Below are 23,688 nucleotides of genomic sequence, written 5' to 3' on the forward strand. Positions count from 1 at the left end.
AAACATTCAAATTACATTTTACAATTTCAATTAACACCCCCCGCCCCGCCATGCGAATTCCCCCAACTTCCCTTCCTGGTTTATAACACCTCTGTTTCTTTTGCTTATAGATTTGTATTCCTTATATATTAAAATGAAGGTTATAACATTTGTCTCTTCTTCTCATTTTTACCTCATAATTGTATTTTCTGTTTGTATTTGTCCATTGTAAGTGTATCACTCAAATCCTGCCAGTGAGTTCATTTCTATGCATTGTTTCTGTATGTACATCTTAAAAGGTTCACAATCTTTTTTAAAGTCATTATTGTCCTTCTCTTTAAGTCTCTCAGTTAGCTTCACCATTTCAGCCTATTCCATCAACTTTTCTTGCCAGTGTTCTTTCGCTGGTATTTCGTCGCTTTCCCATCTTTGAGCTAGTAAAATTCTGTTGTCACATACATGAAGGGAATTTCCTTATCTTTTGGTAAATTCTTCCCTAAAGTACCTAATAAAAATGCTTCTGATCTTTTAACAAAGGTTATCTTAAAACATTTTTTTCATTTCATTATAGATTATCTCCCAATAGGTGGAGCCAGGTGGGCCCAGGTCCAGGTGAGGGGGGGTTGCCATGGTGACAAGGACCACAGACTTGCAGGCGGCCATTTTGGGTTAGTAGTGAGGCGAGTGGAGGAGAGAGCAGTTGGTGGCAGTTGACGGAGGACAAGGCGAGGCAAACAGTGGATTCTTATTTTCTCAGTTTCTTATTTCGCTTCTTATTTCATTTATTACTTATTTTTTTATTTTTTTATTTATTTCATTTGTTGTCCTCTGTGTGTTGCCAGTAGAAGCCACAATTCTGTGGGTACTCTAGGTGGCGCAGAAAGCACCTAGAAGCTCCCTAGAGGTTGAAGTGCCGATCAAATTTCTGTTTTGCGCTCTATTAATTCCAATTAGCAGTACTGGGGGTGGTTCACATTCAGGGGCAGTGCTTTTGTCCAGCAGAGGGTGTCACACAGCCAGCCTACTTTCCCTTTAAAGCAAACTTGGGTCTCCAGCTGGTTTTGGACTACGGCTCCCATCATCCCTAGCTAGCAGGACCAATAGGGAGGGATGATGGGAGCTGTAGTCCGAGAGCTACTGGGGACCCAAGTTTGGGAAAGCCTCTTTTAAAGAAACTTTTGCGTTTTGCCCGGAAAGATGGGACCTGTCCACGTTTGTATTTTCTTGTATTTTGTTTTCTTCGTGACCTTTGTGAGTTTATTTTTTTATTTTTTAAGAGGGCAAATTGAAAGAGAAATTGTATGGCAAGTTGCAGAAGAATAAAAGGTTGCGTTTGGAAAAAAACCAAAATAACCTGGGAGGAGGCCTTGTGGCGACCACATAGGGTCCCCAGACATTTGACAGTCTATTGATCCCTGTGCCACCACTGTGATCGCTTCCCCGCTGCCACCAACCCATTTCTCTTGGGTACACACTGAGTCCAGACAGTTGTTAACATTAAACCAAATAAACAAGTTTATCTTATAAGTATTAACAAGTTTATGGTTTCAGATAATTAACCTTAGTTTCTTTACTGGCCTATACCTTCCTAATACCTTCTAACTGATTATCCCAGCTGTTTAACTGACTCCTCTTCACAGATTCTCTCCCTCTCTCATATCAGACTAGCCCAACCCACAGACTTATCCTCCTCTCCCTTCTCTAACTCCAGACTCACTTCCTAACAACTCTAAGTCCTCCCCTTGGGTTCCTATTGGTTAATCATTTTACACTTAGTTAACCCTTTCCTTATGACCCAGTATGATGTCACACGCCTAGGAGGGCAAACCCCACAGGCCTCCTTAAATATTTTATGGGGGGAAGACGCCTAGGTCTTTAAGCATTGGTGCCTATTCCTACACCTACAGGTCTCAGGATGGTTACAACATACAAACACAAAACACCACATGTTAAAAAGGCATTAGATGTTAATCAGTCAAAGACCAGGTAATAAAGGTGCGGATTTCTTGGCTCCTAAAGCTGTATAATGGTTTTCCCGACCTTTGTATGGATTCTTTTATGGGAAGTGAGTTGGTCCTTCTTCCTGAAGCTCTTTCCACATTCCACACACTGATAGGGTTTCTCCCCTGTATGAACACTTTGATGGGAAGTGAGATGGGAGCTCTTCCTGAAGCTCTTTCCACATTCCACACACTGATAGGGTTTCTCCCCTGTATGAATTCTTTGATGGCAAGTGAGATTGTTGCTGTGACTGAAGCTCTTTCCACATTCCATGCACTGATAGCGTTTCTCCCCTGTATGAATTATTTGATGGGAAGTGAGATTGGAGCTCTTCCTGAAGCTCTTTCCACATTCCACACATTCATAGGGTTTCTCCCCTGTATGAACTGTGTGATGGGAACTGAGACTCTGGCTGTGACTAAAGCTCTTTCCACATTCCATGCACTGATAGCGTTTCTCCCCTGTATGAATTATTTGATGGGAAGTGAGATGGGATCTCTTCCTGAAACTCTTTCCACATTCCACACACTGATAGGGTTTCTCCCCTGTATGCATTATTTGATGGCAAGTGAGTTGGTTCTTCTTCCTGAAGCTCTTTCCACATTCCATGCACTGATAGCGTTTCTCCCCTGTATGAATTCTTTGATGGCAAGTGAGTTGGTCCTTCTTCCTGAAGCTCTTTCCACATTCCACACACTGATAGGGTTTCTCCCCTGTATGGATTCTTTGATGGGAAGTGAGAGAGGAGCTATCAGTGAAGCTCTTTCCACATTCCACACACTGATAGGGTTTCTCCCCTGTATGAATTCTTTGATGGCAAGTGAGATGGGAGCTCTTCCTGAAGCTCTTTCCACATTCCATGCACTGATAGTGTTTCTCCCCTGTATGAATTATTTGATGGGAAGTGAGATTGGAGCTCTTCCTGAAGCTCTTTCCACATTCCACACATTCATAGGGTTTCTCCCCTGTATGAAGTCTGTGATGGGAAGTGAGACTGTGGCTGTGACTGAAGCTCTTTCCACATTCCACACACTGATAGGGTTTCTCCCCTGTATGAATTCTTTGATGGCAAGTGAGATGGGAGCTCTTCCTGAAGCTCTTTCCACATTCCATACACTGATAGGGTTTCTCCCCTGTATGCATTATTTGATGGAAAGTGAGATGGGAGCTCTGACTGAAGCTCTTTCCACATTCCATACACTGATAGGGTTTCTCCCCTGTATGCATTATTTGATGAGAAGTGAGACTATGGCTGTGATTGAAGCTTTTTCCACATTCTACACACTGATAGGGTTTCTCCCCTGTATGAATTCGCTTATGGGAAGTGAGGCTGGAGCTGTGACTGAAGCTCTTTCCACATTCCACACACTGATAGGGTTTCTCCCCTGTATGAATTCGCTTATGGGAAGTGAGACTGAAGCTGTGACTGAAGCTCTTTCCACATTCCACACACTGATAGGGTTTCTCCCCGGTATGAATTCTTTGATGAAATGTGAGAATGTCCTTCCTCCTGAAGCTCTTTCCACATTCCATACACTGATAGGGTTTCTCCCCTGTATGAATTCTTTGATGGGAAGTAAGACTGTCCTTCTTACTGAAGCTCTTTCCACATTCCACACACTGATATGGTTTCTTTCCAATGAGATTTTGTTGATGGGAAGTGGAATGGGAGCTCTGACTGCAGCTTTCTCCACACTCTAAATTTTTACGTGGCTTCTCCTCTCTGGGGATTTTATCTTGGTCACCTTTGTTCTCGATTTCCGATTCATCAGAATCTGCAATGGAGACAAAAAGCGGTTAGACACTCATGAACAAATGGAGAAGAACTGAAGGGAGCTGAGGGGGGGTGTTCATTACCTGTGTTGCTTGTTATTAACCAACATATTTATTATGAGATTCTGATGTGTTGTTGAATGTTGCTTTGTTTGATATACAGTAGTGGTCAAAATTGCGGAAGCCTTTTGGAGAAAAGTGTATGTCAGAGGTTTGATGGCTCAAAACTCTGCTTCTTTTGGAGTAATATTATAAAATTATATATCAATGGAAAGATAATTTAATCAAAAATGCAATTCAACAAAGTTTGTTTAATTATCCATATTCTATGAAACATTATAGCCAAATAACCAGAAAAAGGAAGCACAACTTGCTTAGGTTGACTTTTGTCAGTGTGTTATGTGATTGCTAACAAGATGGTTGGTTTTCTGTCTTCTTTCATTTAGTGAGGTTGAAAAACATAATAAAATTATAGAAATGGCACAAAGAGTTGACTGGTCACCCAGAAAGCGATGTAAAATTGTACTATTACCTGAATAGGGCTACAGTTATGAAGAAATTAGAAGATTGGGGAAAACTTAACCAAAGCTGGCATTTCTATATTTTGGAAGAGGTATAAGGAGACTCAAAATCAGACCAGTAAAGGCAGGAAAAGGTGCACAAAGGCAAGTGACGGTCGAAGAATGGAGAGACTTTCCCTACATGACAGAAGAATATTATCTAGGTGTATACAAGATGACATGGCACAATGTAATGTGAAGTTGAGTGCAATGACTGGTCTAAATGTTAGAGTTCTAACGAAAAAGCCATTGCTATCTCTCAAGCAAAGCTTGAAAAGATAGAAGGAGGAGGAGGAGGAGGAGGAGAGTATGGATTTGATATCCCACCTTTCACTCCCTTTAAGGAGTCTCAAAGCGGCTAACATTCTCCTTTCCCTTCCTCCCCCACAACAAACACTCTGTGAGGTGAGTGGGGCTGAGAGACTTCAGAGAAGTGTGACTGGCCCAAGGTCACTCAGCAGCTGCATGTGGAGGAGTGGAGACGCGAACCCGGTTCACCAGATTACGAGTCTACGGCTCTTAACCACTACACCACGCCATGACTAAACCCTTGTTAACTGGACAGTGGAACAATGAGCATTACACCGACTGTGAAACACCCAGATAGTGTGATGATCTGGGGTTGTATGGCAGCAAAAGGCGTGGGCAAAATTTGTGTCATTAATGGGAATGTAAATGCCCCAGAATACATAAATGAAATAGTTTAGCCCAAACTGAAGTGTTCCGCAGGTGATCTTTCAGAGATACTGAAGCATATCTATTTATTTATTTTTCTATTTCAACAAGATTCAGCTCCATGTCATTGTTGCTGCTGTGTGCAAACGGTGCTTTCAAGATAATCCTATTCCACTGCCGTAAGGGCCTGGGAATAGCCCAAACATTAACCCAATCAGAAATCTATGGAGCCGACTAAAGAAAATTCTTTGTTAGAAGCAATCCAGCAATAAAGCCCAATTAACAGAGGCAATAACTCAGTCTTGGTTTCACATTCTTACAGGTGCAGAACTAAAAATTTGGTTCACTTCATGGGAAGGCGTTGTGAGGCCGTAATTAAAGCTAAAGGTTACCAATGGTTACCAAAGGTTTCACATTTTTTCTTTATGACTGCTGTTCCAATAAATACTCCTTCATAAAAGTCATTACATTGCATTCTTCATTAAATTATCTTTCCATTGATATATAATTTTATGGTATTAGTCCACACAAAAGTGGTGTTATGAGCCATCAAACCTCAGAAATACACTTTTCACAAAAGGTTTCCACAATTTTGGCCACCAGTATAAGTTGTTCATTTTAAGTTAATGTTCTTTTTATATGGCATCAGAATATTATTATTCATGTTTCATGTTTATATATGTATTGGAAGCTGCCCAGAGTGGCTGGGGCAATCCAGTCAGATGGGCAGGGTAGAAATAAAAATGTCAGCTTTGTTCCGGAGCTGACAGAGGCTGGAATGTATGAAAGCAGGCAAAGAGAGATAAGGACACTGGAATGTGAGCCGGAATGTGAGAGGGAGGAGGGGAAGCCGAGTGGCAGAGCTTCAGAGAACAGAGAGCAGGCAGCAGATAGCAAAGATCCACAAAATACCAATCTTAGCTCAGAAGGGGAGAGGCCAGGAATAGCTAGCCCAAAAACTCGAAGGCGCGGAAAGGTCAGTGAGAGGAGGGGGAAAGAGCGGAAGCGAAAGGGTTTTTCCCCCTCTTGGAAGAAGAGGAAGAGGCGGAGTTTAGACTTGGCAACTGCAAACTTGGAAGTCAGACATGGAGTGAAGGAGCTCCGGAGTGATTTATGTGTTTGAGCAATAAACCCGAGATAATTACTGCCGGTGTCTCGCTTCTGTAGGAAAGCCAAGCCATTACAAAAAATTATTATTATTACTACAGTGGTACCTGTTCTGGAAAAAAATAAGTTTGTAAACGGAGGTACCACTTTATCATCCTCATCCTCATCACTGCTACTGCTACCTGAGATTCCATAAGCCTAGCTCTTCTCTGGGATGGATTTTGTTTGGCCCAGTCATGGCATCCCCTCCATCTCCAATGTCAGTCCTTGTTATGGCTTGGTCTCTCCCACAAACGTGAGACGACTCTGGCTGTTAATAATTTCAGATTTATTGCTAAAACAACAAACTTGGACGGAGCTCCTCTACTCTTCGTCCTCCCCACAAGATGGAGTTGCCCAGACTGAGCTCCTCCCCCTTCCCCAGCACGGAAGCCCCCACCTTCTCTTCCAATATCTTTAGAGCATCTCGACCACTTTTCAGATCCTACGAGATTTGGCAGAGAATGCTTCCTGCATTCCAGTGTCTGACTCACTCCTGTAGCTCTCACACAGCTGTCTGTCACTCTGTCTCTCTTTTTCTTCTCCCCTTTGTTCAGAGCTCAGATGACAGTTGATCTCCCCCTCCTCTCTGCCTTCCGCTGCTACCTCTCCTCTCCCTAGGCCTGCTTCTTCTCTGGCTGGCAGCACCTGAGCTTCGCTGCCAGTCGGCTCTTTGGTCAACCCAAGACTAAAAGGAGCAAAAACAAAAACCTGAAGCTACTTATCTTTCCTAACAATTCTGAAGCTGACATTGAAGATGGCCTGGGAAGTTCAGACCAGCCCAATCCTGGTAGAAAAAGGAATAATTTCAGGAAGGTTGTTCAAAGGAAAAACTGGGGGTGGGGGTGTTAGGTTCCCAGGTGTTATGGGGACGCTGTTGAGCTTTGTAAAAATAGATGAGGTTGGTCCCATAGAGGTATTTTTTGAATTTCCAGGCAGATATGACGATACTAGAGGGAGCCTTACCAAGGGAGGCCAGGATCCCACAATTCTCCTCCATGACATCCTTATGCAGAGCTCTCTGGTCAGGATCCAGCAATGCCCACTCCTCGTCCGTGAAACGAACAGCAACATCTTCAAAGCAAACTGGACCCTAAATAAAAAAGGGATATGTCCCCCTCTGAGACAGCAGAAATATGATCTGCTACACAATTCTCTGTTGTTTCCTTCCTGTACATTGCGATGTTGTTTCAATAGGATTGCTTTGCTGCACATTTTAAATATGGATGCTTATTTTAAGTTTTAATAATGGGTATTTGTCTTTCAGCAATAGGTGGTACTCCACATTCTGTTTTTCAAGTCACTCTGCCTACGCAAGCATTCCAGTTTCCCCAATGGAAGGATTGACTTTTCCCTCTCCTCCTGAGCTGTTCTGGGGAGTTCCCTCCCAATGCCCTAGAGCCAAATTCAAGGGATTCATGGGGGCATGGAGAGGGGGAGAAATGGGGGGCAGGTCCCATTTTGCAGCCGATGGGGCTGGTTAGGTGAATCCAGGCCACTATTCGTTCTGATTTGTTCACTACGTAGAAACCGATTTTAGCATTCAATGATCAATCTAGAAATATAATAAGCCTGTTTTGGATGGCCATCTGTCTTGGATGATCTAGCAGAGATTTCTGCATTGCAGGGGGTCTCCTGGCTCTGAGAGACAAGCAGGGAGGGTGGCTTCTGGCAAAAGGAGAGGGAGCCACATGTGGCTCCTCCTCCTCCTCACTCACCTCTGCCTCCCAACCTTCCTCTCCCACGTGCCTCCTTCCTCTTCTGCCTCTGATTCTGCACTGCATTCTGCCACAGAGTTTTCCAGCTCACTAAGTCCTGATAGCCTTTCAGCTTCTGACACCTCCTCTCCCCAGCCTTCTCCCTTTCCCCCCTCTAACCACCCATCCTTCTTCTACCTCCACTTCTTGGGCTCTGAGCCATCTTCCCTTCCTGGTTCCCCGGCTGCTTCCTCCCACCATTCCTCTGTCCCCAACCAGTACATGACTTTGCTCCATCCCTCAGCCTCTGTCCCCACAAGGCAGCTTCCCCTGACCTGATCTGGTTCCACAGTTGCTGCTTCCCTTCTGTCCCCATGAAAAGACAGATCAGGAGGTCTTGCCGGCATCATTCTGTCACCTGCAAGAGACAAAAGGTAAACAGGACACCAGGAGTGTCTGCTTCTCTCACAGGTGAAACAGGGCATCTCTAACTACACATGGGCCTTTGAGAAAGCCTTACCTGCCGAGAGCATTTGGACGTTTGTGCCCATTTCATATGTTTGTTGTGCAGAAATACATCTCCCCTCCTCTGGACCCTTGTTCCCAACTGTCTCCCCCCAAAACAAGATGAAAAGAACCCTCTGATGAGTTGGAAAACCAACAGAATGAGACCAAATGGAGAAAACCACCTTCCTTCTTACACAGTGGCCTCTCTCTGGTGTCCAACGGAGGCCTCTCTGCCTCACAGGAATCCAGGTCCATTTCTGCAAAGAGATCCTTTGCCTGAAAAAGAAACACGGATTAAAAACACAGAAAGGTGAGAAATATTAGAAAGAGAATGGCAAAAAGTTGAAGGGTGTGAGGTCTCATTCCATAGATGCTTTCCTAGAAAATGGATGGGTCATCAGCAGATCATTATGGGATGTTCTCTGTCCTGTTTGGAGCCCCTTGAGAGTATCCAGAGGAAAGTCTCTCTCACCTGCTTTCTCTCCTCTGCCTGACTCAGGAGGAAACCTTCGGCCAGGGCCACCGCCTGGGAACTGGTCTCCGCTCTGCATTCCCTCACCCAGCTCTCCATCTCCAGGGGAAGGACAGCCAGGAACTGCTCCAAAATCACCAGGTCCAGCATCTCAGCTTTCGTGTGCCTTTCTGGCTTCAGCCACTGATGGTCAAGGTGGTAGAGTCGTCTGCAAGCCTCTCGGGGGCCTTTGGCCTCCTGGCAGCAGAACTGCCTCAACTGCTGGCTCTGCACCTCTGAGCATAGAGTGTCCTCCTCACCCAGGATCTTCTGCACTGGGTTTTCCCAGAATCCCCCACTCCTCCCAGTTTGACTGGCATGGCCTCTTCCTGCTTCGGGGAGAGCTGAGTCTCGCTCATCCATTTGTGCGCTCAGGAAGCCTCTGAAAGATCAGAAGGAACCCTTTGGTCTTCTGCCAATTTCTGCCCTTCTAAATGAGAAGCTGTAGCAAATCCTACGAAGCAAATACATCGTTCTGTTACAGAATTTGTGTGTGGGGAGGGGGAATGGTTCCCTGAGCAAGCATGGATGAGTCTTGCTGGGAACCAGGGCTGGACTGCACCGCATCCCAGACCATGAGCTATCTTTTTGAAAAGAAAGAGGAGGAAGAGGAGGAGAAATAAATCTCTAGCCTTCTAGCCACGCAAAATGTGGAGGCAACTGAAGGGATTTCTGGGAGATTAATCAACCTGGTTTCTGCAGCCTTCCAGTCAATGCATGAAGTCAGAACCGACTGAGAAGGGAGTCATTTGTATTTTGTGAAAACGGATGCTTGGCTCTAGTGGGGGTCCTCACCCGGGGGTCCTCAGGAGTTGCTCCCCCCCCCCACTCTCCTGCTTCTGTCTCCTTTTCTTGTACTTGGACTCTCTGCCACTCTCCTGGGGTGGGGTCCCCTTTGCTCTGAGGGCCAGGTATGTATCTGACCAACCCCCTGAGAGCCAAGTGGGCAAAGCCAAAGACATCTCCTTTGAAATTTAGGTGGGTAATTTTTTATTTTAATATTATTATTCCTATTCCTATTATTATTCTGTTAGATAGCTTAACACGCACACAGCCATTGATGCCAAGGTCCCTTGAGGCTCGGTGAATAGCAGTGCCCATTTCCGGCTGCTTTGCCAGCAACAATCCCTTTGGGACAGAGAGGATGTGGTCCTGGGATGCCCTGCTCTGGGTGCGAGGGGATTGCTGCAGTGGCCTCCCTGGGGAGCTGCCCTGGGAGACGACTGGGAAACTGGTCTGCAATGCAGCAGCCAGACTATGGGCTGGGATCCCTCTCTTTGTTCCTGGCCTTTCTCTCCCACCTTTCCTTCCTTCCTCCACGTGGGGTTTTCTTTGGGGGGGGGGGCTAGTCCACCTCCTCCTCCAAACCATTTGCACATGTTTCCTCTGTCGTGCAATGAGGCTGAGCGATGTCACACAGAGTTAAAGTCCCAGGGACTCCTTTGTTTAAAGAAGGGAGATCTTTTCTGAAGGGGGGGCGGAGGGCCAAGTGAGTTTGGGATCCTCTGATCTCCAGGAAGGAGAGCGTGGCAGACCTGGCCCCTCCCGGATCAGGCCCCCCAGGCATCCTCCCCTGCTGCAGCCCTGGGACCCCCCCCCCGTCTCCCCACTGCACCCTCTGGGGGGAGAGAGAGGAGACTCACCAGATCCCAAGAGGGACAGCGAGGCAGCCCTTGCAGGAGAGACCCCAAAGCAGGAAAGGACTGGGGAGGGAGGGGCCTTGGCTCTGGAGGACCTGGCCCCCTATTGCTTCCTGGCCTCTCTAGGAAGGCAGCTCACTTCCCTTTAACCCTTGCCAAGCCGAGTCCCTCCAGCTCAGCCCTCTCTCGCTTGGCAGAACCTCAGATTCTTATTATTTTTTATGCATTTAGGGGGGCATCTGCCAATGCCCAGATATCCTTTTGGGGGTGAGGCTCTTGGCTGGACTCTGAGCATCTCCCTCCCTTGGGTGGAAGCCAGAGGAAGAGCTTGCAGGGAAAAGGGCTTTGCAGGAGGCAAGGAAGCTCCTCCTAGAATTCAGGAGTGGAGAGATAGGAGGGGATCCCAGGGTCATCTAGTCCAACCCCCAGCAATGCAGGAATCTCAGCTAAAGCATCCATGGCAGATGGCCGTCCGATCTCTGCTTAGAAACCTCCAAGGAAGGAGAGTCCACCACCTCCCAAGGGACACCTTTCCCTGCCCAACTGCTCTTAGATGTCCCTCAAGGCAGCGGGTCCTGAGTTCTAGCCCTGCTGAAACAATCGCACTGGCTGCCAAGGAGGAACCCAGCGAGGTTCAAAAGAAATAAATCCTAGTCTCATCATAAATGAATAATACTTTATTATGCATGCTTTTTATACTAATATACAAAAGTATGCCATTCCCTTTTCCAGAAATGCTTAATTGCTAATTCAAAGGACTGAAAATGGATGGTTGTTGTTATTATGTTTAGAGAAGCTTTTAATATTTGATGGAGTATTGTATTTTAATATTTTGTTGGAAGTCGCCCAGAGTGGTTTGGGATCCCAGCCAGATGGGCGGGGTATAAATATTATTATTATTATTATTATTATTATTATTATTATTATTATTATTATTATTATTATTAATATTGATCAGGTGAGTGTTCTCCTTTCGAAATAGCGTTTTCGAAATCGCTAATAGCGTAAGGTTGCTAATAGCGTTTCGTTAGCGGGGGGGGGGAGCCACATTCTGGTAGAAGGAGGCCAGGATTTGCCCCCAAGGCCTGGGATGTCCCTCCTCCCCTGCAGTAGGACTTGGAATCCAGGAGAAAACTCTTGGAATAGCCTTGCCAGGTGTTCAGGGATGGACTCACCTGTCCCCATGTCCTTCTCTTTGCAGATGTGCTGCAAACTGTGTTGGAATGTGAAATCAAGCTTTATTTACAGTGGAAAATAACAAAGAAACATGGCGTGAGCTGTCTTCCACAACCATCTCCTCCTCGGTCAGAGTAAAAGAGAACAAAGGATGAAAGCGATTTACAGACTGACTTCCATTCTTACACAGACAGTACAGAAGGTGTAAACATGGATATCATGTTACACTAGCAATGGGAGAATGAAATACTGACAGTTTGGCCCCCAATTTGGTCCACAACCAAAGTTAGCAACCCTCATGGTCCAGGAGTGCCAGGGACTCCGTGGTGAGGGCAGTGGGGGCCACTTTGGCCCAGACTGGCCCCTGACTCTGAGGCATCTTTCCTCCCGCAGGACCTCTGATGTTACGCCCTCTGTGACAATGGGGAAGAGCGGAAACTAGTGGCCAACAGCATCCCTTCTCTGCTGGCCTTTGCCCGAAGGTTCCCCCATCTCAGAGCAAGTAGCTCTCCCTCATGGATTCAGTCCTTTCATCACTTCCATCTCCCCAAGAGGCTCCCAAGGCTACTCATCCTCTGCAGTTGAGAACAGACCTGACTGAAAAGAACGGCTTCCTCTTCTGGTGACACCAGAGAATTCTAGAAGACATTCACCCTTTCCATAACATTATGGATGCACGATTCCCACAGACAAGTTTCTTGGCAAGACAAGGGCCTTCGCTGGCCATAGAGTGTCCTCCTCAGCATTCCCAACGAAGGAGCTGGGTTGCAAGAGCTGCAGCTAATGGGGGGGCTGTCCTCCCCCTCCCATCTCACCTGGCTGCTAGGTAGGAAAGCAAGACCCAGAGAGAGTTGTGGGAAACCCCGAAACCAGCTTGCTCTGTGCCGGATCCAAAGCTGCGACTAATAGAGAAGCAAGATGGGTGTTGATGCTGTGAGCCCCTCCGTCCTACACTCCGGTTGTGTATGTGAGTAAATAAAACTAGATATCATAATGACAACACAGTCTCCGCTGACTTTCGTTCCAAGGAAACCGAAGATGGGGAAACGCCTGGGACCCCTGGAATCTCACTGCTCAGATTGGGGTAGTTTGCAAATACAAACACACACACAATAATTTGTGCCTGTGTTCCTAATAGATAACTAAGTGTGAAGAGCATGCAGTGGCGTAGCGTGGGTTGTCAGCACCCGGGGCAAGGCAAGTAATTTGCGCCCCCTAACCCGTGGATTTTAGCACTCGAGTCTCTTCCACTAGATTAGCGCCCCCCCCTCAGATGTTGCGCCCGCTGAGGCCGGCCCCCGATGCACCCCCCACGCTACGCCACTGAGAGCATGTCATGTGCTTCAGCAACAGCCCTCCTGTAAAATAGGAAATGCACCCCCCATTGCTGGTCGACTCAAAAAAGCAATAAGGGAATCTGCACTGGTGTCCCATGAGGTCTGTGGGGCCCTTAAGTAAGAGGAGCCACTTTTAATAACTGAATTAAAGAAATTTTAACATAATCAAACATTTAAATTATATATATTAGAATGAAGGTTATAACATTTGTCTCTTCCTTCTCATTTTTACCTCATAACTGCATTTTCTGTTTGTATTTGTCCATTACTCAAATCCTGCCAGTGAGTTCATTTCTATGCATTGTTTCTGTATATACATCTTAAAAGGTTCACAATCTTTTTAAAAGTCATTATTGTCCTTCTCTTTAAGTCTCTCAGTTAGCTTCACCATTTCAGCCTATTCCATCAACTTTTCTTGCCAGTGTTCTTTCGCTGGTATTTCGTCGCTTTCCCATCTTTGAGCTAGTAAAATTCTGGCTGCTGTTGTCACATACATGAATGGATTTCTCTTATCTTTTTAGTAAATCATGCCCTAAAATACCTACTAAAAACCCTTCTGGTCTTTTAACAAAGATTATCTTAAACATTTTTTTCATTTCATTATAGATCATCTCCCAATAGGTGGAGCCAGGTGGGCCCAGGTCCAGGTGAGGGGGGGTTGCCATGGTGACAAGGACCACAGACTTGCAGGCGGCCATTTTGGGTTAGCAGTGAGGCGAGTGGAGGAGAGAGCAGTTGGTGGCAGTTGACGGAGGACAAGGCGACGCAATCAGTGGATTCTTATTTTCTCAGTTTCTTATTTCATTTATTACTTGTTTTTCTCTTCTTGAAGATGTGCCACAGGCTTTCTTCATCCAGCAATGGTGAGTATTGGAGGAAACAAGAGTAGGGAGAGAATAGCTGTCAACATTTCCCTTTTTTAATGGAAATTCCCTTATTCCGAATAGGATTCCTCGCAAGAAAAGGGAAAAGTTGACAGCTATGAGGGAGAGGATCCCTCAGACCTGGTCCCCCCTGCCAGGACTCTCAGTTGAGAGGAACTGACAGCCTGACTTTTGCTGGAGCCAGAACAAGATTTCTTACTCCAGGTGATGCAGAGCTGCCAGGCAGCTGCCCTAAGAAGACTCCATGCCCTTCAGGTGTCCAAGCATCGGACAGCGGAGTCCGTTCTGGGGCCGCCGGAGAGGAGGACCCTGCTGGCTTATGTTCAGGTATCCTGTCTGAAAGGGGAATCAACTTAGGGACTTCCTGTGAAATTCTGCGTCAGGGATGCTGTTCCTAGAATGGAGGTACGTGCAACAGGTCAGTCGCGATCTACTGGTGGATCCACCACTCTGGTCACTGCTCCCTGAGAAAAGCTCAACAACTCTGGGCAAAGACAATGGGGAGATTACTGGCAGGTTTTTTATTACTGGGAGTTAGTAACGTCTCTTGGAAGTTGGACGTCCCTGCTATAGTGCTTAGGTATATACACACAAAACAAAACCTGATAAAATTCATAAAAATCCATTAAAAAAACAACTACTGAAATTTACCTGTGGAAAGAATCTTGCATGTTATTTTTGTACCTTGGCAACCTTTGGGGCAACCAACCATTTTACACAAACACACAAAAGGGGTACTTCTCACTGCAGTTCCCTTAATGGCTCCCAATTTTACAAAAAGAAATTTGAATCAAGTTTCATGTGCAGAGCATAGCTTTGTCACCTCTTGGTTTAAACCTACTTTTTCTTTTCTTTTCTTCTTTTTTTAAACTAATGTAGCCACTGTACATGTACAGGGTTCATGATTCAGCAATCTATTATACCATTTGAAGTGTTGCATCACCTGACTAAATTACCATTTGAATAAAGCCATGATTGGCTTGTCCTACCAAGGACTCAAGGAAGGCGAAGGGGCAGATTTAAGATTTAAGAGACCAAATTCCCAAGGGCATAAAACCTTTTCAGTTAGTTTAAAATCCACTTTCCCAGTCTGATGTCCTAAGACATTTCTGATATGTATGCTTTCCTGTTTCTTTTTGCTTAACAAGCAGGCTTATAGATCTGAAACTTTAATAGATCAGAACTTCAACATTCAGACAACCCAACAACTCAACTTTCCCACCAAAAGCCAGTAATAAAAGTTTGGTCAAGGCACATTCCACCTAATTATGAATTTGTATGTGCTTTAAACTTTGGCTGGACTTTAGCCTATTTGAAGTCTGATTTGAATAACAGACAAAGTGATGAAAATCCCCAGATAATCACTCAAATGCTTGATATCACCAGCTCTGCTCCAAAACATCACCGCTTTCACCTCCCACTTCTTAACACTCTATTCCAAACTCTGAAAACCAATCCTTCCATCTTTTTCTACCAAAGAACAAAGCTTGGCTGAATTTCAGCCCATCACCCCACCCCACCCCACCCCACCCCACCCCACCCCACCCCACCATAACTTAAAATTCACTCTCCAGTGCTTGCAGACATATCCCTTCTCCTTCGGTGATGCCCAGAATTGAACACATTGTGACGACTTTAAAGATTTGCCACCCCATGTCATTTCTGTAACACCTGCAATCATGTGTGTTGTGTTAGCAATTCACTCCTCCCGTTGCTGGATAAGTGGCTAGTATGTCACATGTCTCTCTTTACTTTCTTTTAAAAAGAATAAATGAATATTTATTAAATTTTATAACAAATAAAAATACAGATCTCAATCATCATGTTATTTATCATTGTTTTCCCTCCCTTCCTCTGGACTTCCCTCAACTTCCCCTCTGCTGAGTTATTTAGCTTTATTTGTTGTATCTTGCTTTTCTTATATAAAAGCAATTTCCCAAATCATTTCTCTAAAGCATCTGTTACTGAAATAAAGTTGTGAACGTTTATTCAAACCCTGCCAGTGAATCCAGTCCATTTTGTTGTTTCTGCAAATAGACTGTAAATGGTTCCCAGACTCTTTTGAAGTCCTTTTTGTCCTTCTCTCATAGTTTATCTGTTAGCTTAGCCAACTCTGCATAGTTCATCAGTTTTTCTTGCCATTATTCCTTTGATGGTATGTCTTCTGTCTTCCAATATTGTGCAATCAAGATTCTGGCCGCTGTTGTAGCATACATAAATAATATCCATTTTTCTTTTGGCAGCGCTTGGTTTGGGATACCTAATAAAAAGGGTGTTTAAGAAAGTTCATTTTCAACATGAACCTGTTTACTTTCCTAAGCTTGGAAAGTGTAAGAACGGAAGTCAGTCATCTCTTCTGCTCTGCTGTGCTTTGCACTGTTCTTTGTCTCCCTGTCTGTTGCTGAAGAAGAGAGAGGACGCCATTATGATCTGTTTGGTGTCCTGTGCAAATGTGATGAGCATCCCCTCATTTCCTTCATCCATGTCATTTATCAAGACCTGGCAGCACCCCTCTTGTCACTTTTCCCCAGGATGAGGAGGACCCATGAAGGAGTCTTCTTTGGGTTCGGTCAGTCAAATCCACCTAACAGTTACCTCATTCAGCCCACATTTTACCACCTTCCTCACATAAATATCACAGAGGACTTTGTCAAAAGCCTTACTGAAATCGAGATGCACTACTTCCAAAGCAGTTCCCTGATCAACAAAGTTTGTAACTCCATCCAAAAAAAGAAAAGAAAAGGAGAGATTTCTTTGGCTTCACTTGTTTTTGAGAAAGCCATGCTTTCATCCTGTATGTTTATATTGTAAAATCTTGACTTCCGGAGGCGGCGTGAAACAGCAATGGCGGTCCTCTTCGCGCTGTGAAGAGGAGCTCCGCAGAAAAGGGCCGTCCGCTGCGGCAAAGCGGAGACCCATCAAGAAAAACCACAGGCAGAGTGAGCCTGTGGCCGTGGGACTCGGCGGGCACCAGAAGCCCCCCCAGAAATGAAGAAGGAACCCCGTTAGGGGCTCCGGAACGTGGAAGGGGGAGCGGTGCTGTGAGTTCATTGCTCTTTCTGCGGAAGCGAAGCCGCGCGGCTGCTGCTGATGAGCGCTGACCTTTCTTCTTGGAACATCAGACTCTAAACTACAAACCCGTGAGTAGGGAATTTAAAATTTTCGGGACTAAAGTGATTAAATTCGGCTGAAAACGGGAGACGCAACCAGGAAGTCCGTCTCCCGATAGTGCTTAAGAGATCAAAGCAAAGATTTTGACAAGCGGGAAGCGCTTTAAAAAGGACTGTAAAAAGTTTGGATTATCGTGTAATAACTGAACTTGTTTCTAAGAAAGTAAAAGAGACAATTCTGTTTTATTTTTATTGGATTTTGATCGGACTTTCCCTCTCCCTTGTGGACTTATAAATGATTAAGAAACCCAAAGCCTCGGACTGCCAGGCTAAAAAAGAACTGTCAAATTGCTGAAACTGTATTCAACATTGAAAGTGCTACATGCGAGCGTTACAGTTTGGATACAAACAGGGAAACTGTTTCTTGCACCTCTTTTGAGATTTTGCTTTAACTTGGGGAAAAGCTCTACATGCCAAAAGGAAGTTGAAGGTTCCTTTCTAATCTGTTTTTGACTGCGGGGATTTTAATGGCGGAAAAATCCTTTTATTTCTTCTGAAGTACAGTTGTACTCCCCCTAGAGGACTTTGGATTTATAATTGTCTGGGAACTGCACTTTGTTTTGATTCTTTGCTGCCTTGTTGTTTACACTCTGGAACTGCCTTTCCCATGGGACTGCATATAGTCTGACCTTGGCACGTAGACAGGATTGGTATGAGTGGCACAGGGAAAGCTAGATTGGCTAAAATGAAAGCTAAACAACTGGTATAAACAACTTTGACTTCTCAGTCACGCAGATCATCTGTCCCAGCTGTTTTAGGGATACAAGAAGGGGAAGTTGAGCAGATACCACCAGAGGATATGGCTGCAGGAGGATCTGAAACAGCCTTAAATCAAATTTTGGAACAACTGGCAATTTTAAACAAAAAGGCGGATGAGCATTCGTCTAAAATTGACCAAGCTACAGCCTCTATTAGCAAATTGACTGATCAAGTTGCTCAACATACACAAGCAATTGGGAATCTACAGGAAGCAACTGCAGAAAACCGTAAATTGGCTGAGGAAGCCAATCAAAAAGCAGTGGAAGCCAATCTGAAGGCCAAGGCAATAAAGGTGGAGGTAAAGCCGTTGCATAAACAGATTAGTGAACAGCAGGCTTACCTGTCTATGATTGAACTGAGAAATAGGGAAAATAATCTTAGATTGAGAGCTATCCCAGAACTTGAACAGGGAGACTTGATTGGCTTTTTGACATCAGAATTTTCAAAGTTCTGGGGTATAGAAGAAGATAAGGACTTTAAAATTGTAAGTGCTTTTAGATTAGGAAGAGTGGTGAGGAAGGACAGATCCAGAGACTGTTTGATCATTTTAAGATCCAAGCTAGAGAGAGATAAAATATTAGGCCTTCATTTTGAAAAATCACTTGATATCCAAGGCAACAGAGCAGAAATTTACAGAGACATTCCGAAACAACTTTTGGACCTTAGAGCTACATACACAGAACTAGCAAGACTACTGAGAGGCAACTCAATTCCTTATAGGTGGGAGTTTCCTCAAGGATTATCCTTCAACTTCAAAGGAAAGAAAGTTAAAATTAGAACAGCAGAAGATCAACAAAAGTTTTTGAACGACCACGAAGAGGACCTTCAGAAGGGAGCAGTAGGATCTTGGCCACCACCTCCGCCTGTACCTGTACCGACACCTGTACCCTCGGGACCAGAGGATCAAAAGAAAGAGACGCCACCACAGGACTAACAGATTGATCCAGGATGTCTCTGCAGCTTCTTAGTTGGAACATTAATGGCGGGAATTCCCCGGAAAAAAGAAGAAGAATCTTTCATATATTGAAAAAAGAACAATTGGACATTATTTGCTTGCAGGAAACACATGTGACTAGGCTCCACAGGAAAGTGTTAATTAATAAAAGATTAGGCCAAGAATTTATCTCATCAGACAGAGTCAAGAAAAGAGGAGTGGTGATCTATGCAAAGGAGAGCCTGTCACCAAAATTTTTATTTAAAGATGAGCAAGGAAGAATTTTGGCAATTGAAATACAGACGCAAGGAGAAAATTTTTTAATATTAGGAATCTATGCACCGAATGAGGGGAAATCAGAATATTATAGGAAGCTGCACGAGACAATGCTGGATTATCTAGAATATACCAACATCATTATGATGGGAGATATGAATGGGGTGGTCTCTACAAATATGGATAAGTCACAAAATCAAAACTTAACAAAAGACGGCAGACTACCTAAAACCTTCTTCGAACTAACTGACAATATGGACTTGATTGATATAAGGAGGACAAAGAACCCCCTGGGAAGAGAAGGGACATTCTTTTCTGAAGCCCATCTGTCATGGAGAAGAATCGACCAAATATGGATAACTAGAGGGCTGGCACCTAAGACTAGAAAAGTGGAAATCTGCCCAAAAACCTGCTCCGACCATAACGCTATGAAAGTGGAAATGAGACTTACTCCAATCGGCTCCTTCAGATGGAAAATGAATGACACCCTATTAGGAGATTGTCAAGAAGGCCCAAAAAACTTTAAAAGATTATTTTGAAATAAATTTGAACACCACAGTGGAAAAAACAACAATCTGGGACGCAAGTAAAGCAGTCATGAGAGGGTTTTTGATACAACAGAACACGATAAAGAAAAGACTTTGGAATGAAAAAAAGGATAAGATCTTAGAGAAGATAAGAGATGGTGAGAAAAAACTGAGATCAAAACCAAAATCACAGGAGGTTCTGAGAGAAATTAAATTTTATCAAGCACAATATGCTAAACTGATAAATCAAGAAGTCGAGTGGAAAATTAAACAGATGAAACAAAGATAATTTGAATCAGTGAATAAGTGTGGGAAACTGCTAGCATGGCAGTTGAAAAAGAGACAAAAATTGAATACGGTTACTAACCTAGAGATTGAAGGGAGAAATATCCAGAAACCCGAGGAAATTAGAAAGTGTTTCCAGAGATACTTCAAAAAACTTTATACGCAAGGGCCGCAGGAAGAGACTGAGATAGACCAATTTCTAAAAAGTAATGGACTACCAAAACTATCCCAGGAAAAGAGAACAATCCTGAATTATAAAATAACACAACAAGAAATTGAGGGTGCCATTCAGAATATGCAACTAGGCAAATCTCCAGGACCAGATGGACTTACCTCCAAGTATTATAAGATATTGAAAGAATTTTTTATACAACCATTATTGGAGGTCTGTAATCAGATTATGGAGGGGAAGAAGGCGCCGGAATCGTGGAAAGAAGCCTTCATCACATTGATACCCAAATTGGAATCTGAAAAGACTCAACTTAAGAATTACCGTCCCATCTCACTCCTAAATGTGGATTGCAAAATTTTTGCAGATATTTTGGCAAGTAGACTTAAAAAAGTGCTAAATGAAGTAATTCATAAAGACCAGGCAGGCTTTCTCCCAGGTAGACATTTGTTTGATAACACTAGGAATATTATTGACATTTTGGAACTTTTGCAAACTAATATCAATACAAAAGCAGTGTTAATTTTCCTTGATGCGGAGAAGGCCTTTGACAACATCTCTTGGAAGTTTATGAAGAAAAATTTGGAAGGGATGGGAGTGGGACGGGGGTTTGAAAATGGAATAGAGGCAATTTACTCAGAGCAAAAAGCTAAATTGATAGTTAACAATGTGGTGACAAAAGAGTTTAAAATTGAAAAAGGAACACGACAAGGGTGCCCCCTATCCCCTCTGTTATTTATTTCAGTCCTGGAGGTGCTTTTGAACATGATTAGGGAGGACCGGTTGGTGCAAGGAATACACGTCGGAGTGAAACAATATAAACTGAAAGCCTTTGCAGATGACTTGGTTTTAACATTACAGGAGCCAGAATCTAGTACGAAAAGAGTTTTAGAATTGATTTATGAGTTTGGTCGGGTGGCGGGATTTAAGCTGAATAAGCAAAAAACTAAGGTTTTTGAAAAAAAATTGACACCTTTAGAAGCAGAAGGGTTTCAGAAAGAGACAGAGTTAAATGTGGTTTAAAAAGTGAAATACCTAGGGGTTAATTTGTCTGCTAAAAATTTGAACTTATTTAAAGACAATTATGAAAAATGTTGGTTAGAAATCAAAAAGGATCTAGAAACTTGGTCAAGATTGAAACTTTCCTTGTTGGGTCGAATTGCAGCTATACAAATGAATGTATTGCCAAAGATGTTGTTTTTGTTTCAAACCCTACAGATTGTGGACAGAGTGGAATGTTTTGGAAAGTGGCAGAAAGATATTTCTAAGTTTGTCTGGCAGGGCAAAAAGCCCAGAATAAAATTTAAAATTTTAACTGATGCAAAGGAAAGAGGGGGGTTTGCCCTGCTGGACTTAAGGTTATATTATGAAGCTGCAGCTTTCTGCTGGATGAAGGATTGGTTACTCTTGGAGAACACTGATGTCCTAGATCTGGAAGGGTTCAATAATGCTTTTGGATGGCATGCATATTTGTGGTACGACAAGGTAAAGGTTCACAAAATGTTCAAAAACCATATTGTCAGAAAAGCAATATTTATTGTCTGGACAAAATATAAAGACTTATTAGAAAACAAGACCCCGAGATCACCAATGGAGGCTAAGGCCCGAAAAAGACTCAATATGGAGGCCGGTTGGCCGAAATATTGGGAAATAATAGAAAAAATTGGAGACAATTGGAGGTTGCAGAGTTTAGAAAAATTAAAGAATAAGGTGCGAGATTGGTTACATTACGCTCAAATTCAAGAGGTTTTTAAACTGGATAAAAAAATAGGATTCCAGGTGGAAAAATCGAAACTAGAGACAGAATTGCTTGAACCAAAGACTAGGGTACTCTCGAGAATGTATAACTTGCTGCTTAAATGGAACACTCAGGATGAGACAGTCAAATCAGCCATGATAAAATGGGCTCAGGATATTGGGTATAACATCATGTTTGAGGACTGGGAAAGGTTATGGACCACCGGAATGAAATTCACGGCATGTAATGCCCTGAAGGAAAATATTATGAAAATGATATATAGGTGGTACATGACCCCAGTCAAGCTGGCAAAAATATATCACCTGTCTGATAATAAATGTTGGAAATGTAAGGAGGCTGAAGGGACATTCTTTCACCTCTGGTGGACTTGTCCAAGAGTGAAGGCCTTCTGGGAAATGATCTATAACGAGTTAAAAAAGGTATTTAAATATACCTTTGTTAAGAAACCAGAGGCCTTCCTCTTGGGCATTGTCGGCCAGAAAGTGTTAAAGAAGGACAGAATCTTCTTTATGTATGCGACTACAGCAGCAAGAATACTCATCGCAAAATACTGGAAGACACAAGATTTGCCCACACTGGAAGAGTGGCAGACGCAATTGATGAACTATATGGAACTGGATGAAATGACTGGCAGAATCCGAGATTTGGGTGAAGAAACAGTGGAAGAGGACTGGAAAAAATTTAAGGACTATTTACAAAAACAATATAAGTTGTATGAATGTTAAGAATTTACACGATCCGGAAACTTTAGCTCCAGCAATTAGATTTTGTGAAACAGGAAACTAAGCTATAAGTAAGAAAAGGTCGAAATTTAAAGTAATACTATATTTAATTTAAGGTATAAGTAATTGATAAAAAGTACTTTAAATCCAGAAGTACAACATTTGAAAAGTACAAACTAAGGTACGAAACAAGGTAATAATTTGCTGATATTTTTATTATAAAGAATGCAGGGTAAGGGAGATGTGAGGAAGTCCAGTTAGTTATATAAAAAATGTTTTGAATGGTTGGGTTTTTTTCTTCTTCTTTTCTTTCTTTTCTTTCTTTTTTATACTTCTTTTTCTTCTGTGTATATTTCTAACCTTGTATTTGAAAATTTAATAAAATATTCTATAAAAAATATATATATTGTAAAATCTTCAGATGAAGGGCAAATAAATTTTAAAAATAATAAATGAGGATATTGACATGTGCCAAGGAAGGCAATTTATGTCTTTATTTAATTTGGAAACCACCCGACCCAGTGCTGCCGACTTGAATAAAATACAATCAATCACATGATGCATGCATGCCATTTGAATGGCAATGCCTATAATGGCAACAACTTTTTAAAAAAGTAATATTTTGAGCCCATAGTTCAGTTTCCCAGCAGCTCCCCTTGCCCCGGAGACACTTCTAGCATTCCATCTCCTCTACCCGTGGCATTGTGCAGCAGTGGGGAAAGTGACCTCTTCACACCGGATGTCCATTTGGTATGGCCCTTTCGAGGTTTTTTCCTGCCCCTTGTGTTTGTCTTTCATTTGTTCTCCTTTGTGTGGTGCCAGTAGACGCCACAATTCTGTGGGTTCTCTAGGTGGTGCAGAAAGCACCTAGAAGCTCCCAAGAGGTTGAAGTGCCGATCAAACTTCAGTTTTGCGCTCTATTAATTCCAATTAGCCAGCAGAGGGTGTCACAGGGCCAGCCTACTTTCCCTTTAAAGCAAACTTGGGTCTCCAGCTGTTTTTGGACTGCAACTCCCATCATCCCTAGCTAGCAGGACCAATGGAGAGGGATGATGGAAACTGTAGTCCGGGAGCTGATGGGGACCTAAGCTTGGGAAACCCAGCTTCAAAGCAACTTTTCCGTTTTACCAGCAAAGATGGGACCTGTCCACATTTGTATTTTCTTGTATTTTGTTTTCCTCATGACTTTTGTGCGTTTATT

The 23,688-nt window shown here is 43.4% G+C and overlaps 1 protein-coding gene and 1 long non-coding RNA gene across 3 annotated transcripts; both read right to left on the reverse strand.

Moving 5' to 3' along the window:
- Positions 1-980: 980 nt before the first annotated feature.
- Positions 981-11,101, reverse strand: LOC308579477 (uncharacterized protein). Of its 2 annotated transcripts, XM_081214024.1 has the most exons (6): positions 10,493-11,101; positions 8,811-9,303; positions 8,533-8,614; positions 8,167-8,249; positions 7,101-7,227; positions 981-3,755 (listed from the first exon to the last, which is right to left on the reverse strand). In XM_081214024.1, exons 2-6 carry the CDS (start codon positions 9,210-9,212, stop codon positions 1,993-1,995), a joined length of 2,457 nt encoding a protein of 818 aa, XP_081070150.1. In that variant the 5' UTR covers positions 9,213-9,303; positions 10,493-11,101; the 3' UTR covers positions 981-1,992. The 2 variants fall into 2 exon arrangements, with proteins under 2 accessions (XP_081070150.1, XP_081070151.1); XM_081214025.1 differs by lacking the exons at positions 8,167-8,249; positions 8,533-8,614; positions 8,811-9,303 and having other exon boundaries at positions 10,493-11,084.
- Positions 981-23,688, reverse strand: LOC308579494. The gene is made up of 2 exons (XR_014004504.1): positions 23,616-23,688; positions 981-1,154 (listed from the first exon to the last, which is right to left on the reverse strand). It is a non-coding gene; the product is annotated as an uncharacterized lncRNA (long non-coding RNA).

The sequence above is a fragment of the Podarcis bocagei genome (genome assembly GCF_964188305.1).
Source record: "Podarcis bocagei genome assembly, contig: HAP1_SCAFFOLD_44, whole genome shotgun sequence".
Taxonomy (NCBI): Eukaryota; Metazoa; Chordata; class Lepidosauria; order Squamata; family Lacertidae; genus Podarcis; species Podarcis bocagei.

Excerpts from the sequence above, each read along its gene's own strand:
- LOC308579477 (XM_081214024.1), bottom strand. The coding sequence starts at position 9,212 with ATGGATGAGCGAGACTCAGCTCTCCCCGAAGCAGGAAGAGGCCATGCC. Across the intron at positions 8,250-8,532 it reads CACCAGAGAGAGGCCACTGT|GTGACAGAATGATGCCGGCA; the intron begins GTAAGAAGGAAG and ends TGTCTCTTGCAG. Across the intron at positions 7,228-8,166 it reads CAACTGTGGAACCAGATCAG|GGTCCAGTTTGCTTTGAAGA; the intron begins GTCAGGGGAAGC and ends TTTTTTATTTAG.